The 16,536-nt window shown below is 43.4% G+C and overlaps 1 protein-coding gene across 5 annotated transcripts in view; it reads left to right on the top strand.

The window, feature by feature from the left end:
* myom2a (myomesin 2a) overlaps positions 1-16,536 on the top strand; it is a 48,367-nt gene that overhangs the window by 14,277 nt on the left and 17,554 nt on the right. For 3 of the 5 annotated variants that reach the window (XM_072463906.1, XM_072463903.1, XM_072463905.1), the window contains exons 8-19: positions 149-313; positions 1,068-1,229; positions 1,709-1,850; positions 4,493-4,692; positions 4,762-4,815; positions 6,649-6,776; positions 7,985-8,168; positions 9,654-9,671; positions 10,785-10,959; positions 12,649-12,770; positions 14,491-14,678; positions 15,362-15,488. In XM_072463906.1, the coding sequence (XP_072320007.1) occupies positions 149-313; positions 1,068-1,229; positions 1,709-1,850; positions 4,493-4,692; positions 4,762-4,815; positions 6,649-6,776; positions 7,985-8,168; positions 9,654-9,671; positions 10,785-10,959; positions 12,649-12,770; positions 14,491-14,678; positions 15,362-15,488 (1,665 nt within the window). Of the gene's footprint in view, positions 1-148; positions 314-1,067; positions 1,230-1,708; positions 1,851-4,492; positions 4,705-4,761; positions 4,816-6,648; positions 6,777-7,984; positions 8,169-9,653; positions 9,672-10,784; positions 10,960-12,648; positions 12,771-14,490; positions 14,679-15,361; positions 15,489-16,536 lie in introns of all 5 variants that reach the window. The other 2 variants (XM_072463904.1, XM_072463907.1) reach the window with 2 other exon arrangements.

Below are 16,536 nucleotides of genomic sequence, written 5' to 3' on the forward strand. Positions count from 1 at the left end.
ACTGATAGAAATGACTGGTCTTAAAGTCCTTTTAAAGCTAATACTGTGGCCAAAAGCATCAAGCAATCCAAATATTCCATTACGTGAATTGTTTATCTCGTCAGCTTTGATTAAATCCGGCTCACGTCTTGATTTGTTGCGCGTGCAGTTCCCCATCTGACCGAGATCCATCCCAGTAAGCTGGAGGTGGCTCTTCTGGACTGTTTCCCTGTGAGTTTCGGCGTGGAGGGCGGAGCCGTCACTTTGCGCTGCACCATGGTCGTGGTCCCGGACCTTCCCAACGTCCCACCCCTCGTGCACTGGTACAGAGACGGTGAGTCGCAAACCGCTCCGGGAACATAACTAAAGGTGGTACAGCGGTCGAGCAGGGAGCACTGTCACCTCAGAGCCAGAAGGTCTCGGGTTTGGTTCTCAGATCAGGTGTTTTTGTCTTCTTACAGGGTTTTCTTTCTCGTTCTCTTTCTGTCAGGGAGAATTCCAGTGGGTTGATTTTCAGATTCATCGTCTACCTACTTAGAGTTTATACTTACACCGTTTGTGGCGCATTAAACAACTCTGTTGTGATGGCGCTGCTGGGCGTGTTTGCCTCCCAGAATGCAATGCGCAAGTAAAATTTAAATCAAGCCACACCATGACTCAGAACGGCATGAGCGGTGGCCAGGGCAGTGGCGCTGACAGAGGCAAACCAACAGGTAAAAAGCAATCTAATTGCGCAATGCGTTTTTAGTCACTTGGGATGAAAGATAGGTTAACCAGCGCTATAAAATTATTCTACACGGCGCTTTTGGAAAGACCGGTCGGTAATTCGGTGAAATATTTGAAAAATAAATTAATTTGGGTTTATTTTAACAAAACGCTGACATTTATTTTTCAGTCAGCTAGTTTTGTTCCGGGTCGGTCGGGTTACGGCAAACAGACATATTATTTTGCTCAGCCTAATACAGTTTCTATTTCACCAGCTAAGTCATAATTAGAATGTCATATAGTCTTTAAACAGTTTTAACGGTTACAAAATGCACACAGTTTTCCTCCTGAGCTAAGCTTCACATCGTTGCGTGTTTCTTCAGATAAGCTCCTGGCGGCAGGTAAACTGGCTGAGATGTCTGTGGGAGGCGGAGCGGCTCGTCTCACTCTGCCGACTCTGGCCAAAGATGACGAGGGCCTCTACACTCTGCGCGTCTTCGCCAAGGACGGCACCGTGGACCACAGCGCATACCTGTTTGTCTCAGGTATGAGTACTTTTGAGTCGGTTTGAACAACATATGAACAAAAGCTGCACAAAAAAGGTCATGTGGTTCAACATGACTACTCTTTATCGTGTTCGAGTTTTTTTTTATTTCCACCTTGTGAACACGTGGCTAATATTTTTTTCAGTTCACGCCAAAAGAAGAATTCCTTATTATGAGACTACTTTTGTTGTAAATGATCAGCTATGGCCATAAGCGACCAACTCCAACTGTAGAGGAAGACGCGGATTAACTCAGAAAACTTAGATAGTAACGGTAGTAACACAATATGAAATTCAGTTTTTACCAATCGTTACGTGCAAAGAAAGACTGGGAAAGCATTACAAACATGAAAGCTAGTGCACCCACAGTTTAAAAAAAGATCAATCTCACTTGTTACAATTCCTTGGTCACTCCAGCCACAGCATGAACAATGTCCCAGAGTCCTGTGATGTTCATCTCTTCTTCTCCTGCCTCTGTAGATGCGGCCCCCTCCTCCGCCGGGGCCCCTGGAGCCCCCATGAGCGTCAAGGCCTACGACATCAACTCAGACTTTGTCCTCGTCGCCTGGAAACCGCCCAACACCGTGAACGAGGCGGCTATCACCGGATACTTTGTCGACCGGTGAGATTCAGCACTCACCTTATATCAGCGCTTCATCGACTGCTCTTCAGTTGATCTTTTCCATCATTTATAAGGAATTTTACTCAGGGAGTGTAATGATCCTCACTGAGTCTCACCGAGCTGCGGAGCCCCAGTCTCACCGAGCTGCGGAGCCCCAGTCTCACCAGAGCCCCAGTCTCACTGAGCTGCAGAGCCCCAGTCTCACCGAGCTGCGGAGCCCCAGTCTCACCGAGCTGCGGAGCCCCAGTCTCACCGAGCTGCGGAGCCCCAGTCTCACCAGAGCCCCAGTCTCACTGAGCTGCAGAGCCCCAGTCTCACCGAGCTGCGGAGCCCCAGTCTCACCAGAGCCCCAGTCTCACTGAGCTGCAGAGCCCCAGTCTCACCGAGCTGCGGAGCCCCAGTCTCACCGAGCTGCAGAGCCCCAGTCTCACTGAGCTGCGGAGCCCCAGTCTCACTGAGCAGCGGAGCCCCAGTCTCACTGAGCAGCGGAGCCCCAGTCTCACCAGAGCCCCAGTCTCACTGAGCTGCAGAGCCCCAGTCTCACTGAGCTGCGGAGCCCCAGTCTCACCGAGCTGCGGAGCCCCAGTCTCACCGAGCTGCGGAGCCCCAGTCTCACCAGAGCCCCAGTCTCACTGAGCTGCAGAGCCCCAGTCTCACCGAGCTGCGGAGCCCCAGTCTCACCAGAGCCCCAGTCTCACTGAGCTGCAGAGCCCCAGTCTCACCGAGCTGCGGAGCCCCAGTCTCACCGAGCTGCAGAGCCCCAGTCTCACTGAGCTGCGGAGCCCCAGTCTCACTGAGCAGCGGAGCCCCAGTCTCACTGAGCAGCGGAGCCCCAGTCTCACCAGAGCCCCAGTCTCACTGAGCTGCAGAGCCCCAGTCTCACTGAGCTGCGGAGCCCCAGTCTCACCGAGCTGCGGAGCCCCAGTCTCACCGAGCTGCGGAGCCCCAGTCTCACCGAGCTGCGGAGCCCCAGTCTCACCAGAGCCCCAGTCTCACTGAGCTGCAGAGCCCCAGTCTCACCGAGCTGCGGAGCCCCAGTCTCACCAGAGCCCCAGTCTCACTGAGCTGCAGAGCCCCAGTCTCACCGAGCTGCGGAGCCCCAGTCTCACCGAGCTGCGGAGCCCCAGTCTCACCGAGCTGCAGAGCCCCAGTCTCACTGAGCTGCGGAGCCCCAGTCTCACTGAGCAGCGGAGCCCCAGTCTCACTGAGCAGCAGAGCCCCAGTCTCACCAGAGCCCCAGTCTCACTGAGCTGCAGAGCCCCAGTCTCACTGAGCTGCGGAGCCCCAGTCTCACCGAGCTGCGGAGCCCCAGTCTCACCGAGCTGCGGAGCCCCAGTCTCACCGAGCTGCGGAGCCCCAGTCTCACCAGAGCCCCAGTCTCACTGAGCTGCAGAGCCCCAGTCTCACCGAGCTGCGGAGCCCCAGTCTCACCAGAGCCCCAGTCTCACTGAGTTGCAGAGCCCCAGTCTCACCGAGCTGCGGAGCCCCAGTCTCACCGAGCTGCGGAGCCCCAGTCTCACCGAGCTGCAGAGCCCCAGTCTCACTGAGCTGCGGAGCCCCAGTCTCACTGAGCAGCGGAGCCCCAGTCTCACTGAGCAGCGGAGCCCCAGTCTCACCAGAGCCCCAGTCTCACTGAGCTGCAGAGCCCCAGTCTCACTGAGCTGCGGAGCCCCAGTCTCACTGAGCAGCGGAGCCCCAGTCTCACCAGAGCCCCAGTCTCACTGAGCTGCAGAGCCCCAGTCTCACTGAGCAGCGGAGCCCCAGTCTCACCAGAGCCCCAGTCTCACTGAGCTGCAGAGCCCCAGTCTCACTGAGCTGCAGAGCCCCAGTCTCACTGAGCTGCAGAGCCCCAGTCTCACCGAGCTGCGGAGCCCCAGTCTCACCGAGCTGCGGAGCCCCAGTCTCACCGAGCTGCGGAGCCCCAGTCTCACTGAGCTGCGGAGCCCCAGTCTCACTGAGCAGCGGAGCCCCAGTCTCACTGAGCAGCGGAGCCCCAGTCTCACCAGAGCCCCAGTCTCACTGAGCTGCAGAGCCCCAGTCTCACTGAGCAGCGGAGCCCCAGTCTCACTGAGCAGCGGAGCCCCAGTCTCACCAGAGCCCCAGTCTCACTGAGCTGCAGAGCCCCAGTCTCACTGAGCAGCGGAGCCCCAGTCTCACCAGAGCCCCAGTCTCACTGAGCTGCAGAGCCCCAGTCTCACTGAGCTGCAGAGCCCCAGTCTCACTGAGCTGCAGAGCCCCAGTCTCACCGAGCTGCGAAGGCCCAGTCTCACCGAGCTGCTCTTTTTTGGTCAAGGTTTTACACAATTCATTGACATTTTCGACACAGAATACTAGTACTTTCTAGAATAATAGTACTTTCTAGAATAATAGTACTTTCTTTATTAAACTCTGTGTTCTTCTACTAGCTCTGATAAAGCACAAAATCATTAAAACTGTCACATATCAAATGATTTCGATACTAGTTTTAGAATCGATTAGTATCTGATTTTCGATGCTTTTGACACTTTTACCCTCACTTTGGTTAGTTACATTCAAGCATAAATAATTACTTACGGTCGGTGTATTTACAGTAGTAAATTGAAGCCTTCTGATCAGAGGAAATCTAAAGGAAAAGGTTTAAACTCCTGTCGGTCTGTTTCCAGTTGTGAGTCCGGCAGCGACACTTGGGTGCAGTGCAACGACTCTCCCGTGAAGGTTTGTAAATACCCGGTGCAGGGGCTGAAGCTGGCCCACTCGTACCACTTCAGGGTCCGGGCCGTGAACAGCGCCGGCATCAGCAGGCCGTCCCGCAAGTCCGCCAAAGTCACCGCCATCGACGCCGCGGAGAACGAACGGCTGCAAGGTACAGACGAAGGTAAATGTCAAAACGGCGAGATCCCCGAAACGTAACCAAGACTTGTGTCCGAAACAGTGATTAAAATCCACGGGAAATATGACATTGTGATCAAGGACGATGATCTGGAAGGTAAACGGATTCAGAACTGTCCCTCTTTCACCCACTTTCCTCATAATCCCACGGTCATTTTTAATCTTTTCCCTTTCCCAAGTGCTAATTGAAATAACATCACGTGTTGGACTAAAAGAGACGAGTGACACTGTGAAATGTGTTTCATAAGTCGGTGGTAGATCTGCGACACATAACGCACTGCACAAGCCATGGATTCAATATCTGGGACTGTACTAATTGTCCCTTTCTCAACGCTTTACTTTCTCCAATCTAATAAAGCCTCAAAACAAACTGAATAAAAGTAAAAAGAAGTTGTCCATGCAGCTGTTCCTGCTAGTTCACTGATCCCACTTTTTTAGTTATTGCTAAAAGAAAATAAATAAATCGTTTTTACATTATTTTACAGTACTTTTTATGCAACGACATGGATTTTTATTGCTGGATAGGGTTAAATTGTGTGTTACAGGGTCAGGTTATTACATGTTGCCACACTAAAGGGTTAGGGTTTGTTCTAGGAAACTGGTAAAAAGGTTGCCTGACCAGCCATTCCCAACTCGTTTCGACAGATTACTTTACAAAACCTGAGGGTCTGGGATCCAACCCAGTCGCTCCAATTTCCTAAGGGAGTGATTGACAGGCGGATTAACCAATCAGACAAACGCATTGTCCGTTCGTGTCTAAACAAACATGGTGGATTACGAGGAAAGGATAAAAATAACGTTGCCGACTTCTGCCGAGTCAACAAGCGACGCACTAAACTCTGTCAATCTGAGGTGAATTAAGTTATATATTTTGTTCTGGCTGTTCCGAAAATATTTGAGAGACACGTGACACAAAGTCTTCTGCATTTGAGAGACACCCCAATGGTCCGAATCCAGACCCTTACGCATTTGAACAGAATGTGGGCGGGGCTGGCGGGTCAGGCAAGTAAAAAGGGGTTTTCGGGTTCAGACTCCGAGATGCTCAATGGGTTCTCACTTCACATACGAGATGAACTGTTACATGTTAAATCCGACCATATTCCTTTATCTAACGCATTAAAGCCATTCGTTTATCTGGTTACATTTCTTTATCATCAGGCGAGTTGTGCTGCCTTCATGTCGACTTATGGAGTTTGGGAAAATGTTGTTCTGAGTTGAATAAGGGACATGAAGCACAAAAAGAACAACGTCTGTCCAACACCTGACGTCACCTGCTGTGGAGACGGATCAGCTGATTTGTCAATTTATCTTTAACATTTGAGCTCTTTGACTAAATATTACTACATTTAGGGATTTTTTTTTTAAGAGCAACAGTTTTGCAAAAGAAAAACTTGACACTATTGTTTACTGAACCACATATATAACATTAGATAGCAAAGTAAAAACATTGTGGAATGTTTCCCAAAGCAAACAATGTTTATGAAACGCTGAGTGTTTCTTTTGGTGGCACCTAAATCCTGACGGTCTGAGAAAAAAGCACGAGTCAGAACCTCAACTTTTCATCTCCGAAACCGTGGCCCCCGAGGACCACATGAACGCATCAGTAATTCAACTGCAACTCGTAACGTTTAAGTGTGAAACGACAAACCTGTCTGCCTGGAACACGGCGTAAATGAGAAGGGTAGACTGTGTTAAGGTTATTAAGGATGGGAAATAAAATCTTCTCGAGGAAACAGCAGTTCTTATTGTTAAAGTTGAACAGCTGAATGGCTTCACCGGCGTCTTTAGCATGCAGATCCAGTGTGTGTCTGTCTGCATTAAACCGCCGCATGTCAAACCTTTCCTGTTACGCTTGTCCCGCATGTCACTTTTCAAAGCGTCGTCGTCGGTATGTGCTGCCCTGTACCTGACTTGCGCTTGACCTCATCAGGCTACGTCACGCTGCCGGGCGAGCCCACAGAGCTGCATGTGTCTGAGGTGTGTAGGGCCTACGTGGTTTTGAGCTGGACTCCTCCCAAAGCGCGAGGACGAGCGCCGCTGTGGTACGTCGTCGAGAAGGTGCGTTACCCATCTGCCCGTGTGCGCTTCAATCTGCATTATGTACAGCGAATGAGAACGTCCCCAAATCAGAAACAGACTAAGTGCAGCGTATGGAGTTTTGGATCTATCTTTTGGAATTGATCATTTAGCTTTAAATGAAATAAAGGTTAATATCAAACTAGCAAAAAGTGAAGAAAGCCACATAATATAGGCCTAATAATAATAACTGTAGATCTAAAAATGACACATATCAGGATTTTTCTATTGTTATAAATTGTGTGGAGATGTTTCTTTTTGATTAATCATATTTTAATTGGGATTACATTGAATTAGCTAGGGCCTGGTACCATTAGAAAATAGTGACAGGGTCCGTCTGGGGGGTCCTGGGAGAGTACACAAGATTGTCGCTAAAAAATAATGATTAAAAAGTACAGATTTTATTCAAAGACAGGAATTTATGAAAACGATCATTCTCTTTTGTCATTTTAAATCATAATTGATACAGAACAGGTACCGAAAAACAGATATTGATCATGTACAGAAATACTGAGAGCCCTAAATAAGACAGACCTCATAATGTTTGACTGTTGACAAAAAAAAACAATTGTTGATTAGGGATGTCACTGTGTTGTGATTATTGTACGATTTGACAATTATTCTCATGCCACCACCACAAAACAGCAGTAAAGTCCTTAATTCTCATTCCTCCTTAGCTTTATGAAATCAAAATTTCTGAATGAAAAAGTAATGATATTGTCACATAAAAAGTATTTTACACTTAGTTGGACTTTTTAGGAGCATGTATTGAACTGAAATTACTCTGCTGCCTATTGTTATATTGTGACCTGAATAATAACCAAGAATCTCCACATCCCTAATTATGACCCAAATAAACTTAATTATGATGACTTTTTTTCCATATTCAAGCAGCCATATTCCTATTGTTGTCTGTGATTGTTAGACTTTTAAGTTGTTGACGTCCAGATGCTATCATTTCTCATTTGGGGACGACATTCAGCATAAATGTTTGCATTTCCCCTCATAAACATTGACAGATTTGTACTAAAATTAACTAAATTCAAATTGCACCTCCGAATCAAATTGTATGTTGAAATTCAAGCACATGTCTGTCAATCACTGCTGTATTTTCACGTATGCCTTGGTGATAATCGCTTGTCCATTTGTCTGCTCGGTTCTCTGGTCCTTTTTGCTCCGCTTTCCCACAGTGCTTTGCGGGCACAGAAGCATGGCGCCGCATCAACACGGCCGTCGCAATCAGCTCTCCGCGATATCCCGTCTTTGATTTAGAGGAGGGGCAGAAATACCAGTTCAGAGTGTATTCTGTGAACGAGCACGGGCCGAGTGAGGCGTCGCAGCCCACTGAGCCTGTGCAGAAAATCGACATGGACGGTAAGGTTCAGCAAGACCAAACATTTCATTTAAATGTTTGTTTTATTGCCTTTATTCCTTATGGCAAATACACTGCTTGTCCAAAAAAGAAAAGTCGACACCTGGAATCAACTAAGCAAATGTGTCATCTCCTCTTGTTGGATCATTTCTGAAACAACCGCATGGAAAGACAAATCCCGTGGTCATGGAAAAGATGTCAGTGTGTTTGAGAAGGGTCAAATCATTGGTTTTAAAGCAGAGAAAATAAACTAATCTACTACAGATGTGAACCTCAGTGAGAGTGTTTGGGCCGAGCTGGAGAAGACTTTGTGCCGTGATCACTTTATCAAATCATGGGTCTGAGGTGACGTGACACACTCGTTGCTACTGCCATCTTGAGGTCAAAAGCTGCATGTTCACTGTGGATTCAAACGATACAAAGGATTCCTCTTCTAACGTCCCCAAGACCCCGTTTGTCCAGAAATGTGTGACTGTGGTCAGAAGGGACCAGAGGACTTACAGAAATCACTCCAGACTGAGGCTGAGGTGTTTGTATCAGGTCGTTAGCAGCTAATGCTAGTTTACATATTGTCGCGTGGCAATGCTAATAAACATTAGCCTACTTGCAGACAGCTTTAACGAGCCTCATTTCCGGCTCTCTGGGTGTGATATTTTAGGATCAGACACACAGTCCGTGCTCTTAAAAGCTTTGAGGGCGTGTCCGGTGCAGAGGCTTGTGGGCGTGTCCGGTGCAGAGGTTTGTGGGCGTGTCCGGTGCAGAGGTTTGTGGGCGTGTCCGGTGCAGAGGTTTGTGGGCGTGTCCGGTGCAGAGGCTTGTGGGCGTGTCCGGTGCAGAGGCTTGTGGGCGTGTCCGGTGCAGAGGTTTGTGGGCGTGTCCGGTGCAGAGGCTTGTGGGCGTGTCCGGTGCAGAGGTTTGTGGACGAGGAAGATGGAAATGTCCACAAAAGATTGTTGTGGCAAATTTGTCTCTGATTTCAAGTGTCAGTGACTCACCGCTGTAGATAAGGACAAAAGCCAGAACTTATGTGCTGTTGTTCATGACAATGTAACAGCGGAGCGACAACAAATATGTTACGTGACTGAAAACCATGAATACAAATGACATACAATCCTAAAGTAATTTACATAATATGGAAGTAGTAAAATAGCTGGTATTCAAGTCCAAATTTTTGCTTTTACTTGTGTAATACATTGTGCAGTGAATCAGATCTTTGGCTACTCTACCTTCCTCTGATAAGATGGGGATATTCTATTCCCATTGTGGAAATTGTCTTTAGAGTAAAGTGAGTGTAAAATAAAAAAAACTGTTATTTAAAAGATTATGTACAAGATAAAATTATACAATCAAGTCTGTCATGTCGAGTTTGTCCTGTCAATGTCGGCAAATTCACACATTTCATATAAATTAGCTTCAACCGATCCCTTTTCCCACCACGTACAGCCAAATGAGCAGAAAGTGATTGAAACATGTGTCGTACTTTGCAGACGTGGAGAAGCCGTTTGGTATGTACCTGTGAACCTTCTGGCTTGAGGTCACTTTCACTGTGTGCTCTAACTTCACCTGGACCTTTTCTCTTCTGTTGTTGTCACATTTACAAACGCTGCTCTAACTCACCTCGTGTTTACACTTCTGAGAGTATTCACACACACTTTTGAAAGCAATAGATGGATGTATTTTCTATTAAAATGCATCTATTCAGGTTACTCTCTTTTCTCCACTGTTTTTGCTCATAGTTGTAATCAATAACGATCAATCAATTGCGATCAGTTGCAGTTAATAATATAGGATATTCTTCTAAGGTTTAAAGACTGAAATAAAAGAGAATTATTACAGATCTACAGTTTAATTTGTAATGTACTATGAAATGTTATTGTTTACTGTGTATCAAGCTGTTTTATGGTCAATACGTTTTCTTGAAAATGAGTCATTATGGACCATATTGGTTTATATGTGCTTTAATTTTATTTGGATGTCTTCTGTTTTAATTTAATGTTATCCCTGTGTTTTTTGTTTTTTATTTTAAATTTGAAAAAGAAAAAAGAAAATGAGCCATTAAAGGACACATATTATGCTAAATGTACTTTTTTTTGACCTTTTAACCGTGTTGTAACATTATTCCCTCTTCAAAAACACTCCTGGAGTAGCATTCCGCTTCATTCACACTAGTTTGATGAATGCTGGTTTGAATCTCCTCCCGCTCTGAGCATCAAAAACACTCGGTTCTGAATCTCCTCGATATCTGTCGTTTTCTCGCTCTGTGACGTGGCTCTGAGAATCTTCTCTGCAGTTTTATCTCCAGAGTCTCCCGTCTAATCATGGCTGCCTCGCATCGTAGCGTTTATTATTACATTGTGTAATTCCCTCTGTAACCAGTAGATTGGGCCAAACCTCAGTTAGTGCTGTGGGAAGCGGCACTGACTGAGATACAGATGTAACTGATACAGATGTTAGTAGTTTTTTATTTAAAGATGTAGTTCTAAAACATGAGAAGCCAAACCAAAGGCTGATAACAACACAAATAATGCATCATATTTGTCCTTTAAGTCTAAAGAGGCCCACTGGTAAAAAATGAATGATGAATAATACATTTGTCTCGTTATGTATCTTCTCCACAGGCGTCCCATCTGCCCCGGGGCAAGTCACTGCCACCAGAAACACAAAGTCGTCTGTGTTTGTTCAGTGGGACGCGCCCAAACACCTGAAGAACCTGATGGGATACTACATCGATGGCAGAGTGGTCGGCTCCAAGGAGTGGTTCCCCTGCAACCACAAACCCTTCAAGCACAACAGGTCAACACTCAAATGAAGATAAACTACAATAACCGGGCTTCAGACGGCTTCACACAATCATATTTATGACTTTCAAGTAAATAAATGGGCCAAAGAACAAAAAATCTATAAACTCCTTAAATCGCTCTGTCATCTGAAGTAATAATACACTTTCAATGATTCACTGAATTCACATCTAAATAGTAATGATTTTTAATTATGGATTATGAAAAATAAGTAACAATTTTGTATTCAAAGAGTAAAAATGTCAGAGAGTAATAAAGATTAAGTATCATTTGTAGTAAAGTGTGTAATATATCTGGAGACAAAATAAAAAAAACTAGTATTTGTATTTGTCCAGTAAAATGTCAGGATTTTGCCTTCATCTCTAGAATGTGGTATTAATAAATGAATAATGTCAAATACAACAGTGTAGTATTTCTACTAGTCCAAATACTGTAGTTATTCCCATGTCTTCCCACTTATAAAACAGGGAAACATTCAAAGTTGATTAAAACCACACAGCTCTTGTTGAGAGTGTGGGTAAGTTTATTTAACATATTCTAAGTTTAAATATCGAAATGAATTATTTTTAATCAATAACTAATAGTTAGTTCATCTGAAGGTTTGTGAGGAACAACTTTACCAACAGCGGTTTATGAAGATTTATTGAACAAAAAAATAAATAGATAAATATGAATATGAACTATGCAAATGAGCCATTAACTAGATACGATTGTTCTAGATACAACCAAGATCTAATTCTGAGTTTGGACTTAAAGTTGATACTGAGATGATCGTATCAGCCAAACTGTGAAATGTGTGCGAGCTGCGACCAGAAACAGGAGTGTTCCGTCCTCTTGTTTGGAGGAGGAGGGTTGGAATGTGCACTTAGATCCAAACTGGGGGAAGCGCTGCAGAACACAGATCTGTCCTGTTCCAATGGTATTAGTCTGGCAAAGGTCAGAGGTCAGATGCAGGTCTCCTACGACAGTAACTGTGTAGGAGTGTCACTCACATGCATCTGAGCGGGTTTCTTTTGACAAAACCAGCTTGACTTTTCAAATATTGTGATGTTATGTGCTCAATCCCAGTTCATCCACTGAAATCACATTATGTTCCTCTTCATTTTCACCTCCAATGTGGAATTTGGAATGTTTAGTTTTCACATTTTTAAAGAGTGTATAAGAGTTAGCCAAATCAAGGCAGCGTTTAAGGTGCTTAAATAGGCAAAAGGCACTATTTAACTTTAATTTTAATGAATAAAATAAAATAAATAAAATAAATAAAATAAATAAAATAAATAAAATAAATAAAATAAATAAAATAAAATAAAACGATGTATCTCCAACAATGGAAACAAGCGATAGATCCCTGTGGAATGTACTTCTGGTTGCAGCAATAAAAGCAATGACAAGGAAATGGACGACATGGACGGAGCCAACGGTCAAGGACTGGGCTGAAATAAATCTGGACATATATGAAATGGAAAAATTTAACTAGTCCTGGTTTAGTTCCGAGTTTAGTCCCAGTTCAGTCCCTGTGTTGATGTGTTTGTCAGTGTGTACGCAGCAACGCAGCCGGAAACATGAAGTCCTAAGACGCTTTAAACCGTTCTAGTCGCATAAAAGGCCTGAACTTATGACAAAAGGACTTTAAAAACTGTGCAAATACAATAAAGGCATTCTGGAATGTTTGGTCTCTCCTCAGGTTTGTGGTGCACGCTCTGGTTCCTGGAGAGACGTACACGTTCAGAGTTCAGGCGGTGAACGTGTTCGGTTTGAGTGAAGAGTCTGAGGAGTCGAGCCCCATCGCCGTGGAGCCCGCTCTCTGTGAGTCAGAGCGCTTTACATTCGATCAGACGAAGGGGCGGGGAGATCGATCCCATTTTTAATCGAGATTCAGTCATTTCTAATTGTCAGTGATCAGCTCGGGTCGTTTACCGTGAATCGTCTGTCAGTAAAAACGTGCACTTTGGACCAGAGTTTAGACAGTTTAGCAAGTTTAGACAGTTTATAAAGTTTAGGAAGTTTAAAAAGTTTAGACGGTTTAGGAAGTTTAGACAGTTTAAAAAGTTTAGACGGTTTAAAAAGTTTAGACGGTTTAGGAAGTTTAGACAGTTTAGGAAGTTTAGAAATTTTACTTTTTTGTTATAAATGTCTCAATTGGTTAAGTTCAAATGTAAGTTAATATAGAAAGCTATTTTTCCCCCTTTTTAAATCAGACAAAAAAAAATGTAATTGTTGTCGTTTTGCCCAGCCTTAATAATAGCTGTGAAAGTAATTGAATAAATGCAAGATAGATGCGTTTTAATAAACCCCAAATATATAATTGTGTGGCACCGTGTCTGTGTTGTAATCTCTTTTATGATGTAATTGTCAGTTTATAGTTAACAGTATATTTATTTTTTAGTGTCAGCCCTAGTATCATTCCAGTTTTATGTATAAAACATTTCAACTTTCACAATTCTGAATTTGGCCTGTTTGTCTCTCACAGACAGGGGTTTTGAGTACGGTATGTTCCAAATGTCACACGACCTCCACCTCAGGCTTCACTCAGCACTGTGTTTCCACCATGTTTAATCCACACGTTTTATTGACCTCTCACCTAATCACTGGTATTTATGAATGCACAACAAAAACTTTGAATAATGTGACTTGAGCACAAATAGTATTGACACACATAATGCTTTAATTGTAGACTGTCCTGAGGCATGTTTCCACTCATTCTCTTTGGAGCCGATTGGATCTTAAAGTGTCTATGACAAGTTTTTCTAATTTTTCATTTTTTGACTTCATTTGGTGTATTTACTGTTGTAATTATAAATGGTGGTTTTACACCAATCAAGTAGCTATTTGTGGAGAAATTTAGAAAAATCTGTAGACAATAACAGGAAATGACATCACACAAGGGACTCATTCCATCCAAGGTTTATTCATAAGTTACATAAATGAAACAACTTTTATCACCCTTTGAACATTAATTCAACAAAATAAAGCAGCTCTAATATATGTTTGTCTATGAATGAAAAACTGTTTTGGCCCAGAATTTGCTGCGTTATTTCCTAATATGATGTCATCAATTACAAACAGGAAGTAAAATGACAAACCTCAGAAATGTGCTATTCTGGGATAAAATATGTATATTTTCAGTGATCCGACAGACCAAAAGACAAATGCACTGCAAGACCAAAAGTATTATTATTCAACTACTTAATGTACATCATTCAAACCCAATTAATGACATAAAGAGACGTTATGATGTGGAGTAGAGGCCCTGCAAAGAAGTGAAATAAATGTTAAACCGGTTGTAGTTTCTTTACTGAGCCACGACTCACAGCAACACAAACTTGGAATCACTAAACATCTTGTGAATTGCTGAGATCTGTTTCAGGATAAAATATATAATTCAGGTTCGATTTAGATTTTAGCTATGTTTGCGTGACGTCCATAGACTCACCACGACGTTAAAAGAATGGTTCCGAAGCGCTCCGAGGTGAACGGGTCTGCGGGGTCGAACTGAAGGGGTGATTCTGATGGCTCTGCTCCACAGCGACCCCTAGTGCCCCGTTCGGTATCACGATGCTGAGCTGCGACGGCTCGTCCATGACCCTGGCCTGGAACAGCCCCAAACACTGCGGAGGCTCTAAAGTCAACGCCTACTACATCGATAAGAGGAACGCGGACACTTTGGCGTGGAAAGAGGTCAACCTGCAGGCGGTGACCGAGAGAGTCACCAAGGTGAGCGAATGAGGCTTTAGGGTGTGTTTTCATCGGCATTTAACGGGATTTTACTTTGAACTTGTTACTGTGAGCGTGGTTGAACAGTGAGGCTGCGACTAATGAGGATTTTAGCAGTATTTTTATTGCACATTGAGACTTTTTTAACCAAATAAAGCTTGAAATATGGTGACTGAAGGCTAATTATGGATCAAAATCTGAATTTGTTGATTCATTTTGACCTTTTGATGTAATAACGTCACCGTCTTTGTTATAAAAGGACTTTTTGTACGTGTTTTAGAGTCTCTCTTGTCCAGATAATGATAGCTCTTTATAGTCGACTGATTTAATACTTCTACTTAAGTAATATTTAGTTTGAAGTAACAGTATTCTTACGTTAAGGTTCTGATTTCTCTTTCTGCTGTGAGTAAATCCAAGTGACAAAAATCTTTACAATATGAAATGGCTTGAACATTTGTGTTTCCTGCACCACTCCTTCAAATATGAATAGTTTCTTTCATTTTTGTGGTCCATCCTTCCATCCATCCCACATTTTGAGCATTCTTCATCATTTTGTCTGTACAATTACATCAACTGAACACTGCCCACCCCTGTAAAGGTCACGTTAATGTGACCTTTTGTGACCAGTTAACTTCAAAGTAAAGTCTTGGACCACAACTTTGTACATTTTTTGCTCGTTTCAGGTGGAGGATCTGACGGAGGGCACTTTCTACGAGTTTACGATCACGGCTGCTAACTTGGCCGGCATTGGCGTCCCCTCGGCCCCCAGCGCCCCCATGAAATGTGAGGCGTGGACCATGGACACGCCCGGTAAGAGTCTCATGTGTCCGCGTTCACAACTTCTTCCCTTTTCAAACATAATCTGGAGCGTTTTGTTGCGTTCACATGTTCAGACGCTGCACGTTTTAAGGTCATCGCGGTTTCTAGAGCTAAAATGTCTTTTCAGTTGTATTTGATCTAGAATATGTCCCAAAACGTAACATACACACATTTAATTCTATTTATTACAATGAGTGCTTATTTTTCCTCACCTCCTTTACTTACGTTGACATTAAAACACTGTTATAGAAAAAGGAATAACGTTTTTCCAATAATCGCTCAACAGACTCAAGGATATTATTTAGGGCTACAACAAGTTCATAGATGAATTGCAACTAATGAAGTTATCGAATAATTGACTCAAAAACATGCCATGAGCTGAGAGATGAGGTTTTATTACACAGACAGAGCAGAAATCAACTAAAAGTGAGTGTAAATAAAATAAATCGAATAAATAAAATAAATAAAATAAATAAAATAAATAAAATAAATAAAATAAATAAAATAAATAAAATAAAAAATATAATAAATACAATAAAGTAAATAAAAGAGCAGAAATCAACTAAAAGTGTGTGTTTCTAATGAAAACACCCTTCGTCTAAAGACATTCTTCACCAGGATGTCCTCAAAATGGATGAAGTTCAGCTTTATCTGCGTCAAATTGAGTAAAATTCTCACATTCTCTGGCCTGTTCTAAACAAACAAAAGTATAATTGTTACACGGATCAATCACCAAAATAATCACAGCCCTAATGTAATTTCATAAAATGTAAAACCAAGAATAGCATCAACTCACTTTTATTTACTTTTTCTAAATGGAATAATACATAAACTCGCTTTCATTTCTTCCTCAAGATTATTCCACAAATACAAATTGAGACATTGTGTAAAAGAACTTTCTGTGTGTAATTCCATCCTTATCTCTGTGTGTGAATTGTGTGTACTAATATATGTTCTCAGGTTTATTTACATGTACTTCCCTTTTATAACAGACATTTTGCAAGATTGGACTATCAAGTGTTTCATCTGTGATTAAAAT

This window comes from Eucyclogobius newberryi, unplaced genomic scaffold, assembly GCF_026437365.1.
Source record: "Eucyclogobius newberryi isolate DKJ021-1_F unplaced genomic scaffold, fEucNew1.0.hap1 SCAF_4, whole genome shotgun sequence".
NCBI classification, from domain to species: Eukaryota; Metazoa; Chordata; class Actinopteri; order Gobiiformes; family Gobiidae; genus Eucyclogobius; species Eucyclogobius newberryi.